The 22,044-nt window shown below is 38.4% G+C and overlaps 1 protein-coding gene across 1 annotated transcript in view; it reads left to right on the top strand.

Annotated features, from left to right (window-relative positions):
* The window catches only part of PsGEF (Protostome-specific GEF), a 255,745-nt gene that overhangs the window by 218,044 nt on the left and 15,657 nt on the right, over positions 1 to 22,044 (top strand). The window contains exons 9-11 of the mRNA XM_073975346.1: positions 12,141 to 12,596; positions 12,667 to 15,042; positions 15,108 to 15,223. Of these exons, the coding sequence (XP_073831447.1) occupies positions 12,141 to 12,596; positions 12,667 to 15,042; positions 15,108 to 15,223 (2,948 nt within the window). The remainder of the gene's footprint in view (positions 1 to 12,140; positions 12,597 to 12,666; positions 15,043 to 15,107; positions 15,224 to 22,044) is intronic.

Below are 22,044 nucleotides of genomic sequence, written 5' to 3'. Positions count from 1 at the left end.
AATGTTCGGAAAATTTGTGGGCATGATAACTCTTGAAGAGAGTAACCAATTTGGTCCATACTTTGCACATTTTGAAATTTCTACCAGGCTTAGATGAGGTTCCAATATGGACTCAATCGGCCCACTCCTTCGGGTACCTCCCACACAAAATTTCGGATAAGTTCAGTTTAGGACCTGCTCTCGAATCGCTTTGATTTTTTGCAACAACTTGTATTCACTTCCCTCCATACGACGGAAGAAGTTTCATCAGGGGCAAGTCCATACTTCCTGAGAAAATGGCCGGCAAGGTGCAAAAAGCCGCTACGACACCTTGTGTAGTGGTTGGAGCGCAAGATAACTCTCGATCGGATCTGTCGATTCGGTCCAAAATTTGGCCTTAGTAATATTTTATCAAAACATAGTTTAAATTCGAAGATGGGCTATATAGGTCCACTCCTTCAGGTACCCATAAAACTTCAAAAATGTTCGGAAAAATTTTGCGCACGATAACTCTTGAAGAGAGTAACCGATGTAATCTATACTTTGCACATCCTAATATATCTACCAGATATAGATCAGGTTCGAATATGGACTATATTTGTCTACTCCTTCTGGTACCTCTCATACAAAATTTCGGATATGTTCACTTTAAGACCTGCTCTGTGATCACTTTGATTTATGTTGAAGCGATTTGCATTCGCTACCTCCATTACGACGGTAAAAGTTTTTTCAAAGACAAGTCCATATTTCTTGGGAAAACAGCCCGAAAGGTGTAAAAAAACCCTTTTGTCACCATATGTGGCGGTCGAACTGTTCAACCGATTTGGTCCAACATTTGGTCTTCGTCATATTATACTCAAACTTAGTTTCATGGGCAATACCGGTCCACAATTTTCGGTACTTCTCCCCAATATTTAAAAAATGTCACTAAAATGCTAGGACGATATCACTTGAATGGGGCAACCAATTTGGTCCAAACTTTGGATCTCCTAATATTTTATAAAAATTTAGTTTCACTTCTAGAATGGCCCATATCGGTCCTCCCTTAGGGTACTTGCCCTACAAAAGTTCAACATTTGTGTCTTAGTGCAGTTAATTCCTAATCCACATTTTTGTCGGCAAGTTCAAATGTCCAAAAAGGACCACAAAATTCTGAAGAGACCTTAAATACATTCGATCTGTCCGGAGGTGAAAGTTTCGCTTCACATTGGCTGAGGGTACATATCTGTCGGCAAAGCCGACTGACACTTTTTTACTTGTTTAATAAATATTTACATGAAAATCTTCAAAGAAAACAAAACATTTTATTTTATACCATTGTGCGACATGAACAAAATTAAAAAAAAAAATACGAACAAACCATCACTTTCACTTTGGCGGTTATGAGCCCCTAAAAGTTATAGGCCTTGTTGTCAAAAGGGGTCATTTTGCCAAGCTCATTTTTTCTAAACCGCTAAGAATTTATTTTGCTCTCGGAGGCAATGTTGTAGCTCTTGTCTTAAAGAACTAATTTTGAACAGATAAAATCCACCAAACCTCATCTTCAATGTCAAAGTCGTCATGGTCAAATTTCCTTTATATTTCTTCTAGGATTTTGGTTTACAGATAAGGACCGTTCCTAGACAGTTCGTATATTCCAGAAAGTTTTTGACTGATATTCTTGCTACGTTATTGTTTGTGATTGTTTTCTTGAATTTTGAGCGGTTTAGTATCTATTGACCAGAACCATAGAAAAAAGGATGGGTTAGGTTAGGTAAGGTTGAAAAGTGGGGCGAATAATCGCCACATGCCCTGATGGACATGCACTTAAGCCAGAAGAAGGCCTGTTGTCCGGTCTAGACTAGATTTGCTTGAAGAAGGGGACTCTACCGTATTTTATTTAAGGAACTCGGTGCCCTTTACAAAATCTCGTAATTGCTTTAGGTCGTTTACAATAAACTGATTAAGATCTGGTATTGTGTCGTTCCCTAAATCCTGGGATCTGATGCGTGCGAACATTGGGACATTGGCAGAGAAAATGCTCTCCGCATGCCATGCATATGCTGTTGTCTGCACAATTAATCTTGTGCAGATGAGCTTGTAAACCCAGGTGACCTGTAAGAACACCTGTAAGTCTACTCAACTCTGCCTTACCTAGCAGTAATAGGTTTTTAGTTTTTTCCTCATTTGGGTATCCCCATAGGATTTATGTGGTTTTCCCTATTTCCTCTCTATTTCATTGGGGTTTTGTGGGCATTTTTTGCCCAAGTTTTTAACTCTAGACGAGACGCGTTCAGTGGCTTTGCGTTCTCTAAGTTTACTGTTGCTAATTCCCTTCCATTTTTTGCCAGAGAATTTGCTATCTCATTACCCCTATTCCCCGCATGTCCCGGTAGCCATATTATACGCACCGAGCTATGTTGAGAATATCTGTTGATAGAATTTATACAATTCAAGACTGTTTGTGATTTTACTGTCTTGGATGTTATTACTTTGATTGTAGTTTTACTGTCCGTAAGGACGTTTACAGTAGTTGGTCTCGTGTTAGCATTAAGCCAGTTCAGTCACTCTGTAATCGCTCGGATCTCCGCTTGATGGACCGTATTGTGATCCGGCAAACGAAGAGATATTTCGGTCTCTGGTTCTTCAATGAAAAGAATTGTTTCAGGTATACGGTCCGATACAATGTTATCCATTGACTCTCCCGTTCTTACCAGTAAACTGTTTTGATGGTAGGTTACGTGGACCTTTCTGATCCATTGCTTAAAGTCGTATAACTGCGCCGGCCGCTTCATACCTTATCTGGATTTCTATTGGGTGTATATTAGGCCGGGGCGATTTGAAAACTTTAATGGGCCCTTCGCGTTTCTGATTCCTGGGATTGAATCAGAAACGCTTTTTCAGACTTAAACCACTATAACTTAGCCATTTGTTAACCGATTTAAAACAGTAATAGCTTATTCAAAATATATTATTCACCCCTTTAAAAGGAAGAAGGATCAAAGGAAATCCGTTGTGGAAAAATTAAGATATGCCCGTTTAAATTTGAAAATATAAGAAACCCAGATATTCACTACTTTTACCGTTATAAAAAAATAAAACGAAGTGACCCAAACGAATTAAAGGCATTTCGTTCTCCATGGATCCCAACACGATGGAATTTTGCATCAGGACGCTTATTTTTCTGGTCAACTTTTGTAGCACAGTGCCATTTATCGACGTTTTCCGAAAAGTTTGCACCTTCTTCAGACCAAAACTGCATGAAAAAGCGTTCCAATGCTTTTGCGATGTATTAGAGAGTTCTTAATTACTGTCTTGGCTATAATTTTTGTCTTTGTGTTGGCTCGAAAATATCAATGGTTTGGCTGTTATATGCCAAGATGTCAAAAAAACGTAGATAAAAAACTTAAAGTCAAAATCGGGAGGCTCGATTTTCACCGAAGACATATGGTCCAGTAGACTTTTTTGCTCAGTTCAATCCCAGGAATCAGAAACGCGAATGGCCTATTAAGGTTTTTTCCTTCCACACAAATCGCCCCGGCCTAGTGTATATATAGAATAGTTACTAACGCCCTCGTAGGCGTTGTCCTCATTGTGCCGCTTACACTTAAACAGCACATTCGTTGGACTTTCTGTAGTATTTTAATATTACACTTTTTATCCATAGCTGTGCACCAGACTAACTTCGCTTTTGTATAGCCAGTGTGTCATCTTAGGATTAAGACCCCACTTGGAGCCTGTAGACCCCACTTGGAGCCTGTAGTCCTTCTAAAGGTTGACCAACATCTATAAGCTTTGTTAGCCCTCTCTTGAATATGATTTTTCCATTTAAGTTTATTATCCAGGATTACTCCCATATGTTTAACTTTATTGGAAATACAGACAGTCTTGTTTAGGAAAACTGGTTCTTAAAATTTTCCCAGTTTTGTTTTCCAAGTGAAAGACATATTTTCGTTTTTCCAGGCTTACGTTAAGACCTCTTGGTCTAGCCCAGTTGTACGCGAGTTTTAGGGCTGATTCAGCTCTTCTGTAACTTTGGATCTTACCCCTCAGAAGTATTATAACGTCGTCTGCATAACACACTGGGTCAAATCCCTTATCGATTAAACTCCTTAATAGGCTATTTATGGCAGTGACCCATAGGAGTGAGGATAAAATCCCCCCCCCCCCGGGGTTTTTCGTAGGCAGATTTCCTCTCTCGAAGGGAACAACGATCTTCGAATGACTTTACTAAGACCTCCGTTATAATGTTGACATTTCTGTCTATATCTTCCGTGCTTAGGCATTCATAACTATCGTTCCCTAGCCTTTCTTTTATTAGTTTTCCAAATTTTCTCCAGTTGGTTTTGAATTTATTTCGGAATCTTATAGGTTTTGGATAAAAACCGAATTTGTTTTGATATTTTAACCTGTAAGAACCGTTTTCTACAACGTTGTGTGTTCTAGAAACATTGAGATCTAAGGAACATTGTTTGCTTCAATTTTCAGTTTGATATCTGTAAACCAACCCCTAAAAAAATTATAAAGGAAATTTCACCTTGACGATTTTGACCTTGAAGGAGTGGTTTGGTGGATTTTATTAGAGTTGGGCAATCTAGTTCCCGGAGCGGATCGATCATTCTCGTTCCATTTCCCAAAAAGAACTAGTTCCTTAATATAGTTCCATAGTTCCAAATAGTTCCGAGACCGATATAGTTCAACGAATCGTTCTCTTTCATGGTTCTTTTCGTTCCAAATAGTTCCGAGAACGAAACGGTTCAACGAATCTTCCTCTTTCGTTTGTTTGTTCTTCTCTGTTCTGTTTGTTTCCTTTGTTCCAAAAGAGTTCCGAGACCGAAATGTTTTCATGGTTTGGTGGATGAATGACATAAAAATAAATAAATTGCAGCGAAAAACAGCAATGACGAATGATCGGCTTAGGCTTTAAATTGAAGGAACGAGAAGAACAAAATGAACTATATACATGCAAGAGCCGGATATAGTTCCAATAGTTCCTTGTCCGGAATAGTTCCTTGGAACTAGTTCATTCCGGTACTACACAACTCTAGATTTTATGTGTTCAGATTTGGTTCTTGAAGATAAGAGCTACAAATTTGCCTCCGAGAGAAACTTAAATTATTAGAGGTTTAGAAAATATGAGCATGGCAAAATGATCCCTTTTGACAACAAGGCCTCGAAATTTTGGGGGCTCATAACCGCGAAAGTGGAAGTGATGGGGAAAAACGCCGGGACATGTGTCTTCTTATTTTTGGTCTTCTATCGTGCTGCGGTGTCAGAATAGGGTTTTTACGTATTTTTTTTTTAAATTTTGTTCGTGTCACACAATGATATAGATAAACATGTTTTGTAGGCAATTTCAATGACATTTTTGATGTCCTTGTTATCCTTGAATGCAATAAATGAAAATTATTATATAAATCCAGTAATCTCCTCTTTAATATGACACAAATATTTAAAATACAAATATTTAAAATATTTTCTTAAAAAATTTTGTCCTTTGAAATTTGAATGTCCTTTAAAAGGTCAACAGGATGAGAAAACAAAAATCTTAAGTGTCATTTTACTCCATTTTTTCTATAGCTTCAGACGTATATAGCCTGCTTCATGTGTAACGCATTTTTTTTTTAATTGTCGGACGGTGTTACCATTAAGGGTTGTGTGTGTTTTTAGTTTCAGGCGAATGAGTTTCATGTTGATTTTGAGTCCAATTGGTTTTGCATTAGCCTTTCTAATTTTGCTTTGGTTTGGGAATGGCTCGTGATACAAATATCATCAGCGTAATCCAGGTCGTTTAGCTTTTCATTGTATGCCATCTTGAGTTTCTGATTTTTTTGCGAAGGACACTATCGATCACAAGTATGAAGAAAAGTGGAGATATGACACAGGCGTGACGAACACGGTTACGAATGGCAAAATGTGGAATAGTTTTGGGTTTAACTCGCTACATTCTACATTTGTGTACAGCTCTCGGATGGTGTCTATGATTTTAGTGGGGAGCCCATATTCATTTAGAATATCCCATATTGCCTCTCTATTGTGATTATCGAATGCCCGCTCAAAGTCCACAAATAGTAGATATAGGGGTCTTGAATTCCACACATTGTTCAATTGTGGGTTTAATACTGCGCTGATTCGGTCATGTATTATAAAGTCGAGAAACTTTTGGATGGTGTTTAGAAGAGTGATTCCCCTCCAGTTTACACCTTCTTTCCATTTCGATGGTATATGGTTAGTGTTCCCTGCTTCACTAACTATGGGCTGTGTTATGGGGTTTAAGACATCTGCGGCGTATTAAAAAAGTTCCGGGGGTATATTGTCAGGTCCTGCGGCTTTATGACTTTTGAGTTTTCCAATTGCACTCGATATTTGTGCAGTCTTTGTTGGTGTGGATTGTTCCGTGGGCTGATATTGGATATTGAGTCCAATAGTTTTCTTTGGTGCTATCCTATAAGCAGTATTGACATCTTCTAACGTATGCGGGTGGTTGTGTTTTAAAAGTTAGTTGTTCAGACATGAAACATATCTACTGCGCATCTCGCCACCCCCTCCATTTTTTTCTCATGGGATTCAATAGCGGATGGTTGTAAGCGGAATCACCTAAAACCATTAATATATCTCTTTTAGGGATTTTTGCAATTGCGTCTTCAAGTTCTCGGTTAAAGTTATCTTATATATCTTCTTCATCTAGCTAAGTTGGGGCTTAGCACTGCATTATATTGCGAGGTATAAGAAATCCTACTCTATTCCGTCTGATGAAGTAGTGTGCAGGATGCGTCCACGTGTCTCGTGTTCTAAACCACCATGTTTTGAAAGCCCCAGTATATTAATTTTGTACCTGTCCATTTCTTTGCAAACTTGTTGAAGTCTTGATGCATTCGAAAGTGAACGAACGTTCCATGTTCCAATCATATTCCTTTTTCGAAAGCTAAAAGTCGTCATCGTTGTATTTCGTTGATTTATTACTCTTGCTTTCGTTTCATGGGCAAGTTGGCTTAACAACCGGGCTACCAACACTGAACAACCCCGTTTACGTCAGTGGGATATGCACTGGTGATTTCGCAATCTTCTAGTATCCAGTGTCCCCTTTCCAATAAAATTTATAAAGCATACCGCTTTATTCAAGACCGACGTTCGTTCGTAACGGATCGTAAGATGGTGAACAGAAAGATTTTAGCGATGTTGTTCTCACTCACATTATTTAGAATTCGTTGGATCTACAAAATATTTCTGTACAAAATTGTCGGTATAGGTTCACGTTTCAGTATAGCCCCTGTAGAACAGTACTGCCTAATTTTCGGCTGAAACTGGTTCCAATATAATTTATGTTGGAGGGTATACAAAGTTCGACCCAGCCGAACTTAACCTAGTTTTCACTTATTACTTGTTATTTTTAGAAACCCTCTCCAGAACAACAAAATATTTCCAGCCGTGGCCATGATGCTTTTGGTTATGACAACCATAATATGTCTTACTGTAGACACACGAAAGAAGCCTGTTCTAACTCCAAATGCAGCATTAAGACAGGACAGAATACTTTCCCACTGGCACCCTAGTTTATGTGAACCGCCGGCTGTCAGATGTAACCCATATAACCATAGAAATTCAAAGCTGACTTGGGAGTGGATAGTTACAAACTTCTCTCAGAAAAAAATGTCTTTAGATCAACTAAGTAGACAATAAGCTGATCGCAGATATCACACGTTTTTGCACACTCTTCCACTAAACCATAACGGAATTTTACAGCTCATTTTAAGATTGACCTCCACAGATTATAATTCAATATTTTATTTGTATCCAAAGCATTGTTTGCTTCATGTTATCGAACAGCTTATCTAATAGTATCAACTTTTTGACATCACATGAGAGTAACCCCTCAATAATTGGTAGCTGTATAAAGCAGACGAGATTCCTTCAGAATTGTTAAAGTTAATTGAAGGTGATAACGTAAACCTTCTTACGAAAATTTTCTAACTACGTTTACGAAACTAGTAAATATCCCAAAGATTGGCTCACATCAACTTTTATAACCATCCCTAAAAAAAGTCGTCCAAAATTCTGCAATGACTATCGACTAATTAGCCTAATGAGCCATGCACTCAAAATATTTCTGAAGATTATTCACTCCAGAATCTACATGAAATGTGAAAAGGCAATGGGGACTAGCCAGTTTGGGTTTAAAGATGGGATGGGAACCGCGAAGCTCATAAAAAGCTTGTACTGGCACCAAACAGCGCAAGTCAACGTCAATGGCGAATTGACCGAAAATATTAATATTTCCAGAGGTGTTAGACAAGGTTGTGTCCTGTCTCCTCTATTATTCAACACATACGCTGAACGAATATTCCAAGAATCAATAAATGGTGTCCGGAAAGGAATATATGTAAATGGAACGTTCATTAACAACATAAGGTATGCCGATGACACCACTCTCATAGCCGATAATATGACAGCACTTCAAGAACTGGTTAACAGATTGACCACTTGCAGCGAAAAATACGGTCTTAAAATTAACATCAAAAAAACGAAATACATGGTCATCAGTAAACATCATACATATTCTAATGCGGCCCCATTAAAAATTAATGAAATAAATGTGGAAAGAGTCCAAAGCTTTAAATATCTTGGAGCGATAATCAACGACGAATGGGACATTTCTAAAGAAATAGCCTGCAGGATTGAAATGGCCAGAGACACATTCTTTAAATATAAAAAAGTTTTTACAAGCCATAATGTAAACTTAAAAACCAAAATAAGATATATGAAAACATATGTATGGTCTGTCCTATTGTATGGCATGGAAACATGGACCTTAAAATCGGTAGATATGAAAAAACTGGAAGCATTTGAGATGTGGACATATCGTCGCATCTTAAAGATATCATGGACACAATTCATATCAAATAATGATGTTCTAAGAAGATTTAATAAAGAAAAAGAACTGCTGAACAACATAAAGAGACGGAAAACGGCATACTTGGGCCACATTATGAGAAATCCGAAATACAAACTGCTGCAAAGTATTCTCCGTGTAAACATTGAAGGAAGGCCTACTAGAGGGAGGAAACAACTTATATGGATCAACAACATCCAAGAATGGACCGGCATACGTGATGTCATAAATCTGCTAAGCGAAGCCAGAAACAGAGAGACTTTTGCCGATATTATAAACAATATTTAATAATTTAAGTATGATAATATAAAACTATTGTAATAATATTCTTATATTTGCATTTTGGTCGCCAACATTCGAAAATCGAATAGGCAAATAAAGAAGAAGAAGATAAAGCAAGTATGGTAACATGGGCGGCCTTCTCCACTGGAGAGGCTACGTCAGCACCAATTTTTCACAAACTACAAGGCCAAAATTGTTAAGGCCAAAATTGTAAGCTTAACGGAGATTTATCATATCCCAGTTGTGTCATAGGTATGATATCGGGCGCACGCGGTTTTGTGTTTTCAGGGTATTGGGAAAAATAATTAAGGTAGTTATGTTTTGTGATATCTTTTTTACCTTCTGTGATATCAAAAATATATTTTATACCGTTAGAAGACAACTACTGAAGAATAGACATACCAATAAATTGCATGAAAAAAGCAACTACAAATGTCTATATATTCATATTATGAAATATGTAAGGGGTGGGGCGCCTACGCTATGATAGGGGTGAGGTAGGTTAATGTCAGAAATTTGTCATGTTACCCTTAAATTCTTTATGCCATAGATATACTGCACTATAGTGCGAAGTTAAAAACAACTATCATGCTTAATGTACCTTATTTTAGCAATATTATGACTTTTGTATCTAAATTCAAGGTACCTACTTAAATTAAATGCTAGAATCAGCTTCTTTTCATACATTTTAGAATCATTTTTGATTACGCTGTGTGTAATTTTTTTTTTTTTTTGGTCATGGAAAATTAACCATATTCTGACACCGCAGTGTAATAGAAGACGAATAATAAGAAGACACGTGTACCGGCGTTTTTCCCTGTTACTTTGAAATCCGAGATTATGGGCCCCAAAGGCCTGAGGCTTTGATGTCAAAAGGGATCAGTTTGTCAGGCTCATATTCTCTACACTGCTAAACATTTTGCAGCTTTCATCTTAAAGAATAATAATTGTGAACGTATAAAATACATTCAACCTCATCTTCAAGGTCAAAATCGTCCAGGTCAAATTTCCGTTATAAGTTTTTCTCGGATTTTCGTCTACAAATATCAAACCGATCAAAATTGAAGCAAACAACCAACCACACAAATATACCTTAGATCTTAATAAATAACTTTCTAGAACATACGAACTCTGTCGATATGGTTCCTTAAGATCAAAACTGCAAAACAAATGCGATTTTTATAATCTTTTTTTTCGGTTTCTGCTCCATAGAAACTAAACCATTCAAAATTCAAGAAAATAATCAACCACAATAATTTAGCAAAGATTTCAGTAAACAACTCTCTGGGACATCTCTCTCTATGGATGGTTATTAAAGGTCAAAATAGCAAGGTCAAGGAACGGTTCTGTACGTTATAAAAAAGAGAAGACACTGGTCTCGCCGTTTTTCCCTGTCTCATCAACCTTTACTGTTATGAGCACCCAAAAGTTAGGGCATTGATTGCCAAATGAAACACTTTGCGTGGCTCATGTTTTGCAAAGCGTTTAGAGTTTTGATTTTCTCTCTGAGACAAAGTTGTAGCTACTGTCAAATAGAACATGTATCTGAGGCATCTTTAATTCACGATTGGTTTATGATGAAAGGGTTTTTGCATGGAGGAATTATATGGATTCATACGAAAAAGTACGCTGTGAAGGCGTAAAATAAAACGAAAAGTGTCGGATATTCGATCACTTGAAATTTCATTTTAAAATCTGCACAAATATTCGATAATAGACGATAATCATAAAGACGACCCTTACAAAAGTGGCACACACAATGTCCAAAAAGTGTTTTTATTTTGTATGAGATTCATTGACATTGAAGAAATTTTAATTGTTGTGCATACTTTGAGGCGCAAGTTTTATATAAGGGTACACAAATATTATTTTAATTATTAATTCTTTAGCTCGGTTTTTTATCATTTTAAAATATTATATTTTTGTTATAATACTTTATGTTAATAACATAAATACAATAAAATGAATGATTAAAGTTTTTAGAGAATATTACGGCGATTTGAGAAGCAGTCAGACAGAGCACATGTCAATTAGATAGATACGAACGAAATTCTATTATTAAAATTTTATTTATTTATCACTTGTTTGTGGCATTCAACAAATATCTAAATTTTGTTAGTAACAAATTTTTAATTGTAAGTTATCCATTTTTAAGTTTAGTTTAGTTTTTATTGTTACAATTATTATTATTATTTTTTCTGTGGTGTAACATAGAATAATTTTTATTTCAACTATTCTAAAACTATTACTGACCAAAGTTGTTAGACAAATTCCATCCTATATTTAATATTAGAATATAATTATTTGCCAAAAATAACTATTTTCAAACAATGTTGTTAAATTACAAGTAGTTAAAATTATTATTAATAAGTCATATTAAAAATTTGTTATAGCATTAAATATTTTATATTCAAATTCACATTTTTGAAAAGTAATGCTAGAAAGTATGCCTAATTTTCACTATCATCTTAACTTTTTAATTATTATTTCAATATTTTTAAACACAAAAAAAACAAAATGAAAATGAAAACAAAAGAAATTATTTAAAATAAAGAGGAAAAATTCTTTGAATAAAAACGCTTGTAAGTTTGATTATTTGTTAGAAAAAAAAGGTTCGCTAATGAAAGAAGAAGGTATATATTGTAAAAAATGTTTTAAAATTAAGTCACAAAAATTATAAAAATAAATCATTTTCTTAGAAAAATTAAGAAAATAGTGATGGTCTCAAACAACCAAAACAGAATTGTTTAAAAAAATTATTTAAGCGTTTTTTCAATGAAAACAAAACAAGCGTTTTTATAAGCAAAGAATTTTTTTGTTGGTTTCTTGTAGTTAATTTAAAAATTAGTTTACATTAAATTATTTAATACATAAAATTAAAAAATAGAAGAAATTGGTATGAGCCCATCACAATTTTCTTTAACATAAAAAATTTGCCTTTTTTCTCCAAAAAAAATTGTGACTTAATTTTTTAATTATTTTCTTAAATAAAATATTTTTTTCTCTGCAGAACAATCGCCTCACACCCCAGGTATCGGAGCAAATTGAAAAGTTGATAGATGAAAAATGCCGTATCTTAAACAAAACTGGCACCTCTAAGTCAAGTGCCTTGCATTTAGCCAACTGGATGAAGGGCCAGCTGGATAAGCAACAGGAACAGGCTCGTTTGGTGGTATCACGTTTTATACCCGAAAACCAATTGGAGGTGGAGGCCAATACAGACACCGATACCGATGCCAATCAAAATGAACAAGGTGATGAACGCATCACCTATTGGACACGTCAACAGCTGGAAAAACGTACCCAAGAGTTAAATTTAGCCAAAGAAAATGGCCACCTCACCGCGAGGCCCAATTTTGGTGGTAAACGTTTGAGCGGAGTTGATGAGCTAAGTATGAGTGATGTTTCACACTGCGAAGCTCTTAGTCAAATAAGTCAATCGCATAGCACCACCTCAGATAGTCAGGTAATCTTATTTTCTCTTTTTTACATTTTATGTTTGGTGTTATTGTTGTTGTTGCTTCCATTCGATTTAGATAACTGTACGTTCAAGCCCCATTGTATTAGACAAATTAGCTGTTTGTCGTCATTGCCATAAAAATTGTCAGAAAAATCCCAAAAACGCCTTAGCTCCATCAAATGCATCCGAAACTCAAGCACATGAAAAACTAGAAGAGGACAAAGAAGCAACTGAAGTTGAAAAAGACCTCAAGGCAAAAGATCCACTTAGCAGTTGTCCCCTATCACCAAACTCAATGCAAAAATCAGGTCTAGTTTGTAATTCACTTAAGGTCCAGCATAGTCAATCATCACCACATCGTTGTTGTAAAATCAATGGTAATGGTAGTGCCAGTCGGGCCAGTAGTATAACTAGCATATCATCGGGTACGGTAACGGGAGCAAAACCTCCCAGAGACAAGCAGCAGCATCATCATAATCATCATCATGACCACAGTAGTCGCAGTAGTAATCGTGACGATGTAGATGACACCGAGAGCGATGTGGCCCAGTTGCTAACCGATGATAATTATTGTCCCTCAGAGACCACAGTGGACGAGGGCGACACTGGGTTTGCCACAGCATCTGCAAAGATTGGCCAGCATAAAACGGCCAACACAGACGAAGCCACCAGCAGTTCTACGACCAGTTCAGCCACCAGTTCCACCACCAGTACCACAAGCATCAGTAGCACCCAACTGGAGGCGAATGCCACAACCTCAGCAACCACCACCACAAATCAGGAAACAGACACCAACGCCGCCGCCGCCAGTGGAAAGTCCAATGGGCAGCAACTCACCGGAAGGGTCCATCATTTACGAATTCTAGAGGAGGAAAGCAATGAGGTTTCCACGCCTCTAACAAATGGCCATTGTGAACGCAGAGAGCCGGGGGAGGATGAATATGAAGAGCTTGTGAATTTGGATAGTCATAGCAAACCTGAACCGCCACCTAGAAAATTCATTGACATTTCAGCCCAACAAGCCAAAGTAGATGAATCACAAGAAGGATTCAAGGAGGGTCATATTAAGACCAGCATTACCCTCAGTGAAACCGCCAAGGTGGTACAAATCACACAAAGTCCCTCCAAGAGCCCTGAAAAAAGTCCTCGCTCCCCCAAAACACCAACAAAATCGCCAAAAACTCCCTCAACACCAAAATCGGATAGGTCGGCCAGCAGTTCCACAAAATCCAAGCAATTTGTGGCCTGCCACTGTAACTGTCTGCCAGAGGATTTTGCCAATACCACACTGAGTCCCGAGGAAGTTGAGCTGAAAACCTGTAAACTATTGGAGTCACCCAAGCAATCTCCAAAAATGCCAAAATCTCCCGATACGCAACATCAACAACAAGAAACTTCACAAAATCCGCAAGAAGATCCTCACAGATTTTGTCACTGTACATGTAACCAAAAACAACATCAACAAGATGAACAAAAGAAACAATCCCCCACACCTGGTCCTCCTCCACTTAAAGCTAAAAATCAGCCCAGAACGGATGAGGATGAAGATGATGATCTGTCGTTAATGCTCATTGGTTTGGCCCAGTTAACTCCCACAGCCAAACTTTTGAACATGACCACACCCACGGCACCCCTGCCCACACCTACACAAAACTTTAACAGCTATGGTGAAAATGGTGGTGGTTTTGTACCCACAATTGCCATAGTACCTGCCACACCCGACTCTGTTCTAACAAAGACTTCAACAAATGTTTGGGATAACACCTCTCATTTGTCATCAAATAACTCCCACACCGCCACTTCGAGTACCACAAATCTGTTGATAAGCAACATCCCGAGACATCAGGCGGTAATAGAAAACATACCCGAGGATTCCTGTGATGAATCGCCTTTGGATGAGGAACCGCCATATAGGCCCATGTCAAATACCTTAAGACGCTATGGTACCATGTCAAGTTTGGAAAAATTACCCTCTGAAGATAGGGTGGATAATGATGATTACGAAGATGATGATGACGACGATGATGATGATGATGTGGAAGTAGATGATGACGATGATGAGGAATTAATGGACAAGGCCAGGGCGGATAATATTGAATTGGATAATGAAATTCGGGTGGTAACAAAGGCCATATATTCCACGGAAGAGGCAAGTGGTTCGTTATTGGATTCCACCACATCCAACTCAAGTGCATGGACCAGTCGTGCCTCAACTTTTGTTTCGGGGAAAATGTCATTTTTCGAGGAATCTCGGGCATTTATTGATAAATATTTAGGTAGATGGAATCAAGAGCAGACAGATAGTGCGGGACCGGCCCTCACCTCTGATCCAGAGGAACAAATGGATGAATGTACCTCGGGAGCCACATCGGGAGAAGAGGTATGGGGCACACCCACCAGTGGTGGGGATAATGATGATATGCACATGGCCAATTCGGAAAATACACACTCGGTAAGAAGTTATGACTGACATAAATGGAAGCTTCCCACCCCAACTGTAAAATCTTTATTCTTTAGTCGCCCACAAAATCAAGCAACTCCTTGAATGATGACGATGACACCGAGCTAATGATGGATGAATTGCTGATGGCACCGCCAATGTCAGCCAGCACAATAAGGGGACTACTACCACGGTAAGTTTTGCTTCACAGAGATGGAACCACAATAATGTATTTAAAAAAAAAACTTTTGAACCCCAGTGTTTTGTAGTTGAGGTTAACATATTTTTTATACTTAGAAAAAAATTCTAAAAAAATTCTAGAACTCTATTTTAGATAGTCTTTAAAGAGAAATATTTCCTTGTAATTGAAATAATTTCGTAAATATATTTCTCTCGTTCTTTTTTTCTTTCCGCAAAACCAAATGTATATCCTTTTCTTCTTCTTTGTAGTTTTTACAGGTTAATATTTATTGTTGTAATTCTCTATTGCCTCATTCCATTTCATCTTAAAATTCATCTTCGTTCATCTTTTGATTATAGTAAAATAAATGGCTTAAATAGGATTAGAACATATTTAGAAAATAAACATAGGTTAGGGCAAAGTAGCTAAGATTTGTAGAATAGAACTTGACTTGGTATTATCGGTAAAGTATTTGGGAACAAGCCGAATAATGTCATTATAGGAGGCCTGAACGGAGTTCTTAAGGGCCAGATGAAGCGAGTCCTTAAAGACGATTTGAAGGGATTCTTTATAGACAAGCGGAACGAACGGAAGGGAATCTTTGTAGACGAGCAAAAGGTAATGTTTATAGACGAGCTAAAGGTCGTCTCTATAGACGATCTAATGGTGTTTTTTTAGGTGAGCTACAGGTGGTCTTTTTAGATGAAATAAAGGTCGCCTTTATAAACGAGCGGAAGGGAGTCTTTATAGACGAGCGGAAGGGAGTCTTTATAGACGAGCGGAAGGGAGTCTTTATAGACGAGCGGAAGGGAGTCTTTATAGACGAGCGGAAGGGAGTTTTACAGACGAGCGGAAGGGAGTCTTTATAGACGAGCGGAAGGGAGTCTTTATAGACGAGCGGAAGGGAGTCTTTATAGACGAGCGGAAGGGAGTCTTTATAGACGAGCGGAAGGGAGTCTTTATAGACGAGCTAATGGTCGTTCTTATAGACGAGCTAATGGTCGTCTTTATAGACGAGCTAATGGCCGTCTTTATAGACGAGCTAAAGACGAGCTAAAGATGAGCTAAAGGTCGTCTTTACAGACGAGCTAAAGGTCGTCTTTAAAGACGAGCTAAAGGTCGTCTTTATAGACGAGCTAAAGGTCGTCTTTATATACGAGCTAAACGTCGTCTTTATAGACGAGCTAAACGTCGTCTTTATAGACGAGCTAAAGGTCGTCTTTATAGACGAGCTAAAGGTCCTCTTTATAGACGAGCTAAAGGTCGTCTTTATGGACGAGCTAAAGGTCGTCTTTATGGACGATCTAAAGGTCATCTTTATAGACGAGCTAAAGGTCGTCCTTATAGACGAGCTAATGGTCGTCTTTATAGACGAGCTAATGGTCGTCTTTACAGACGAGCTAATGGTCGTCTTTATAGACGAGCTAATGGTCGTCTTTACAGACGAGCTAATGGTCGTCTTTATAGACGAGCTAAAGGGCGAGATGAAGCGAGTCCTTAAAGGCGAGTTGAAGGGATTCTTTATAGACAAGCGGAACGAACGGAAGGGAATCTTTGTAGACGAGCAAAAGGTAATGTTTATAGACGAGCTAAAGGTCGTCTCTATAGACGATCTAATGGTGTTTTTTTAGGTGAGCTACAGGTGGTCTTTTTAGATGAAATAAAGGTCGCCTTTATAAACGAGCGGAAGGGAGTCTTTATAGACGAGCGGAGGGGAGTCTTTATAGACGAGCGGAAGGGAGTCTTTATAGACGAGCGGAAGGGAGTTTTACAGACGAGCGGAAGGGAGTCTTTATAGACGAGCGGAAGGGAGTCTTTATAGACGAGCGGAAGGGAGTCTTTATAGACGAGCGGAAGGGAGTCTTTATAGACGAGCGGAAGGGAGTCTTTATAGACGAGCGGAAGGGAGTCTTTATAGACGAGCGGAAGGGAGTCTTTATAGACGAGCTAATGGTCGTCTTTATAGACGAGCTAATGGTCGACTTTATAGACCAGCTTATGGTCGTCTTTATAGACGAGCTAATGGTCGTCTTTATAGACGAGCTAATGGTCGTTCTTATAGACGAGCTAATGGTCGTCTTTATAGACGAGCTAATGACCGTCTTTATAGACGAGCTAAAGACGAGCTAAAGATGAGCTAAAGGTCGTCTTTATAGACGAGCTAAAGGTCGTCTTTATAGATGAGCTAAAGGTCGTCTTTATAGACGAGCTAAAGGTCGTCTTTATAGAAGAGCTAAAGGTCGTCTTTATAGAAGAGCTAAAGGTCGTCTTTATAGACGAGCTAAAGGTCGTCTTTATAGACGAGCTAAAGGTCGTCTTTATAGACGAGCTAAAGGTCGTCTTTATAGACGAGCTAAAGGTCGTCTTTATAGACGAGCTAAAGGTCGTCTTTATAGACGAGCTAAAGGTCGTCTTTATAGACGAGCTAAAGGTCGTCTTTATAGACGAGCTAAAGGTCGTCTTTATAGACGAGCTAAAGGTCGTCTTTATAGACGAGCTAAAGGTCGTCTTTATAGACGAGCTAAAGGTCGTCTTTATAGACGAGCTAAAGGTCGTCTTTATAGACGAGCTAAAGGTCGTCTTTATAGACGAGCTAAAGGTCGTCTTTATAGACGAGCTAAAGGTCGTCTTTATAGACGAGCTAAAGGTCGTCTTTATAGACGAGCTAAAGGTCGTCTTTATAGACGAGCTAAAGGTCGTCTTTATAGACGAGCTAAAGGTCGTCTTTATAGACGAGCTAAAGGTCGTCTTTATAGACGAGCTAAAGGTCGTCTTTATAGACGAGCTAAAGGTCGTCTTTATAGACGAGCTAAAGGTCGTCTTTATAGACGAGCTAAAGGTCGTCTTTATAGACGAGCTAAAGGTCGTCTTTATAGACGAGCTAAAGGTCGTCTTTATAGACGAGCTAAAGGTCGTCTTTATAGACGAGCTAAAGGTCGTCTTTATAGACGAGCTAAAGGTCGTCTTTATAGACGAGCTAAAGGTCGTCTTTATAGACGAGCTAAAGGTCGTCTTTATAGACGAGCTAAAGGTCGTCTTTATAGACGAGCTAAAGGTCGTCTTTATAGACGAGCTAAAGGTCGTCTTTATAGACGAGCTAAAGGTCGTCTTTATAGACGAGCTAAAGGTCGTCTTTATAGACGAGCTAAAGGTCGTCTTTATAGACGAGCTAAAGGTCGTCTTTATAGACGAGCTAAAGGTCGTAAGGTCGTCTTTATAGACGAGCTAAAGGTCGTCTTTATTGACGAGCTAAAGGTCGTCTTTATAGACGAGCTAAAGGTCGTCTTTATAGACGAGCTAAAAGTCGTCTTTATTGACGAGCTAAAGGTCGTCTTTATAGACGACCTAAAGGTCGTCTTTATAGACGAGCTAAAGGTCGTCTTTATAGACGAGCTAAAGGTCGTCTTTATAGACGAGCTAAAGGTCGTCTTTATAGACGAGCTAAAGGTCGTCTTTATAGACGAGCTAAAGGTCGTCTTTATAGACGAGCTAAAGGTCGTCTTTATAGACGAGTAGAAGGGTGTGTTTATCTAGCTGAAAGGAGTCCTTTTAGGTTAGCTGACGGCAGTTTTTGTATTTGAGCTGAAGAGAGTCTTTATAGAAGAGCTGAAGATATTCTTTATAGAAGAACTGACTCTGACCATTCCCTCAGATCTTCGTTTAGATGAGAGAATTTTCTGGGACATCATCACTGCAGACATCAGCACTGGCGCAGCTGCTTGCTTCGCATGTATGTAACTGCTCGGCGAATACCCGACATCAGACCAAATTTCCCAGCAGAGGCGACGGGACTAGCAAATGTGCGTGATGAACTCCAGAACTCTTTAACCTCTATATCTCTGAAATTTCACACCCCACAGCCGACATAGTGATCGGCTGGAATGAGGCTCCCCTGAAGATTTTGGTCTGTGGTGTCATGATTTCGATCACAAACAGTTATTGGGTGCAACATTCGACAGCAGAAATAAGTCTTTCGTTTAAGCTGCACAAGATCACAAGTAGGAACAACGTTCTCAAGTCGTTGGCCGGCAGCACCTGGGGCCTGGGGTGCTGCCAAAGACACCTTTTTGGCACCTTATAAAGCAATAGACCGGTCTGTGGTAGGCTATGCGGCATGAGCCATCTTCATTAAAATACGAAATTTTTACCTGTACATCAACACAACAAGATGTTATTGATGCAGTACCTGCTTCTGTGTTACTACCGTGAGTATCCCTGTCACGATTTAGTGGAAAGGCTTCCCCTACTGAGGCATGTCTCCTGACCTTATTGATCTAGAGATAGAGAGAGAGAAGTCTAATGGTCCAAACGAGAATATCAATATCAGCGAGCCTATCAAGGAGTCTTGGATACCATCCACACTGCGCAGTCAGTAAAAAGGTACAGTGTAAATGCTGTCAAGGCAAACACAAGTTGTGTTAGCCTAGATCGAGATCCGGACTATGTAGCCGCTTCAATTCTAACTTCGGGTATTGACCAGCAGGTATGTCTCTCCGCTACTTGAGGATCTGAGAGAATAGACAGCTCTCTAAAGCGGCTATTGGTAAATTGTCTGAACCCTATTTCCATGGTTCAGAAAAGTACGGCGGTCAGAGGTTATGAAGTCGAATGGTCTGCCCACAGAGACGATAATAGGTACACTGTCAGAGCAAAGGGAAATGACGGGTTGCCTGGACGCGTCATTTAACAGACCGGGAACCATAATGGTGATGCCTGGCGGGTTTTGGCAATCTGATTTCATCTTCGAGTAAGCTATCAATTTGCTCTGGCAGCGATGTTCCCCTCTAGTCATTGCATAGGATGGAATGCCCAAGCTTATGACAAGCATCGAAGTCCCCTAGCACCTCCAAAAGGGAACTAATATCAAAAATACATATAACAGGATACAACTATCCATCGGCAGTATGTACACTAGGGTGACCCAAAAAAACAAAATTTCTTGTTTTTGGATTTCCTATCCCCCAAATTTTGTCCATTTGATCCATATATATGAAATTTTATGACGATCGGTTAAGGTTAACCCGTGCCAACCTAGCGATCTTTGTTTCCATAGTAACTTGTATGGGGTCAAAGGCGCATTTTCACCAAAATTCTCCAGAACGTGTACATTAGGGTGATCGAATTTTGATATAGCTCCAATATGCAAATTTGGCCGATTTAGGGTATTTAGGGCCCTATATAGTTATCTCAAAATCCGATCCGATTCTCAAAATTTGTTGTAGAAATCATTTTTTAGCCACAATAATGAACTGGTAAAGTTTTTATCGATCGGAGAATTTTGGTGAAAATGCGCCTTTGGCTCCATACAAATTGCTATGGAAACAAAAACCGCACGGGCACGAGTTAACCTTAACCAATCGCCAAAAAATTTCATATATAAGGTTTTTGGATCAATGGAAATAATTTTTGGGGGTAGGAAATCAAAAAAACAAGGAAATTTTATATTTTCGGGTCTCCCTAATGTACACATTAAAAAACTCTACCTTGACAGTCCCACACTTTGCTGTTCCATTCTCACTAGAGTCATGATCCCTGCTCACTTGAGTCGCTAAGGATGGCAAGTCCACTTCCTCCGCTTCTTGTACAACCCTTCCGCAAAGCTTTGTAGCCATCGAAATGTTGTTCGCAATTTGCAATTGAATTTCAGGAACGATGCGGTTTTTTTTTTAGTAGGGGAGACCAGACTAAAATAGCTCGGAGCAGACATTCCGAGATATAATGCCTCCCATGATAATGATAATTATGAACAAAAACACATAGTTGTTGAGGTAACGGCCCTGGTGAAGATTCCTTCGAGTCAATGCAGTGCAAAGAATCGGCCGCCGTGGGATTGAACGATTGAGAGTGACTAGGGACCAAAGGACTTTAGTAAGGTGTTCAACTCAATCTTCGCTCTGTAACTCTCGCTGCACTTATCAAATTACCAATTAAAATAAATGCGAAATTAGAAGTTTATTATTTCCTGAAGCTTTGGAAATAAATTAATCAAAAACAAAACCTTGCGTCCGTTAGCAGAGTTTGGATGTCTTCGCGTCTTTTATATAGGCAAATGCCTTCGACAACTATATCCAGTAATCGAGACCACAAACTATAAACATTTTAAAGTTGATCTATGTCCAAGCATTGATATGACAGAAGTCTCCCTTGTCCCTTATAGGATGTTTGTGGCACAATTATTACTATGCCCAAGCTTTTTTACTGGATTAAAAAGCAAAGTTTTGGACATTTTTTTCAATGACAGATCCGACACCGTCTACAAGAATAAATTCTCAATGCCGCTGGGATTGTTGTTTTTTACTATCAGGCAATTATCTTAGTAAGCCTGGACATCAACGAACGTAAATGTATTCCCCAGTAATACGAAGTACAAGGACGAACTGTGCCAAACTCGATCCAAACTTGATTTAAGTTGAAAGAAATATTATGATATGAAAAATATGGACCATGCCAGTCAACCATCATAGTTGGTGATCTTAGTATTTTAAGATTTTATATCAGGAAGAATGTAGTTCCTCAATACAAAACCAAACTAAACTGTTAAAATATTTCGTAAAATATCGTAGGACTTTTCCTCAGCTAATAGTACATCTTATTTAATAGTCATTTTCTGAATGTATTCGAAGCAATTAAAGTAGCTTTGTAGGCTTTTGTCCAACTATCAAGTCAAAAATTAGGCATATATAGTTTATTATTAATTCGCTTTATTTAGATTAGCAACAAGGTATATAACTTTTATATCGTAAGAAATTAGTATACAATATATGTTAGAATTTTTTCTCTCATATAAAACGATTTTTTCTCACATTCATTTATTGTAAACAACACGAAAATTA

Source organism: Musca autumnalis, unplaced genomic scaffold (genome assembly GCF_047663935.1).
Source record: "Musca autumnalis isolate F117 unplaced genomic scaffold, ASM4766393v1 scaffold_3, whole genome shotgun sequence".
NCBI lineage: Eukaryota > Metazoa > Arthropoda > Insecta > Diptera > Muscidae > Musca > Musca autumnalis.
This window is presented reverse-complemented; position numbering and strand designations above follow the sequence as displayed.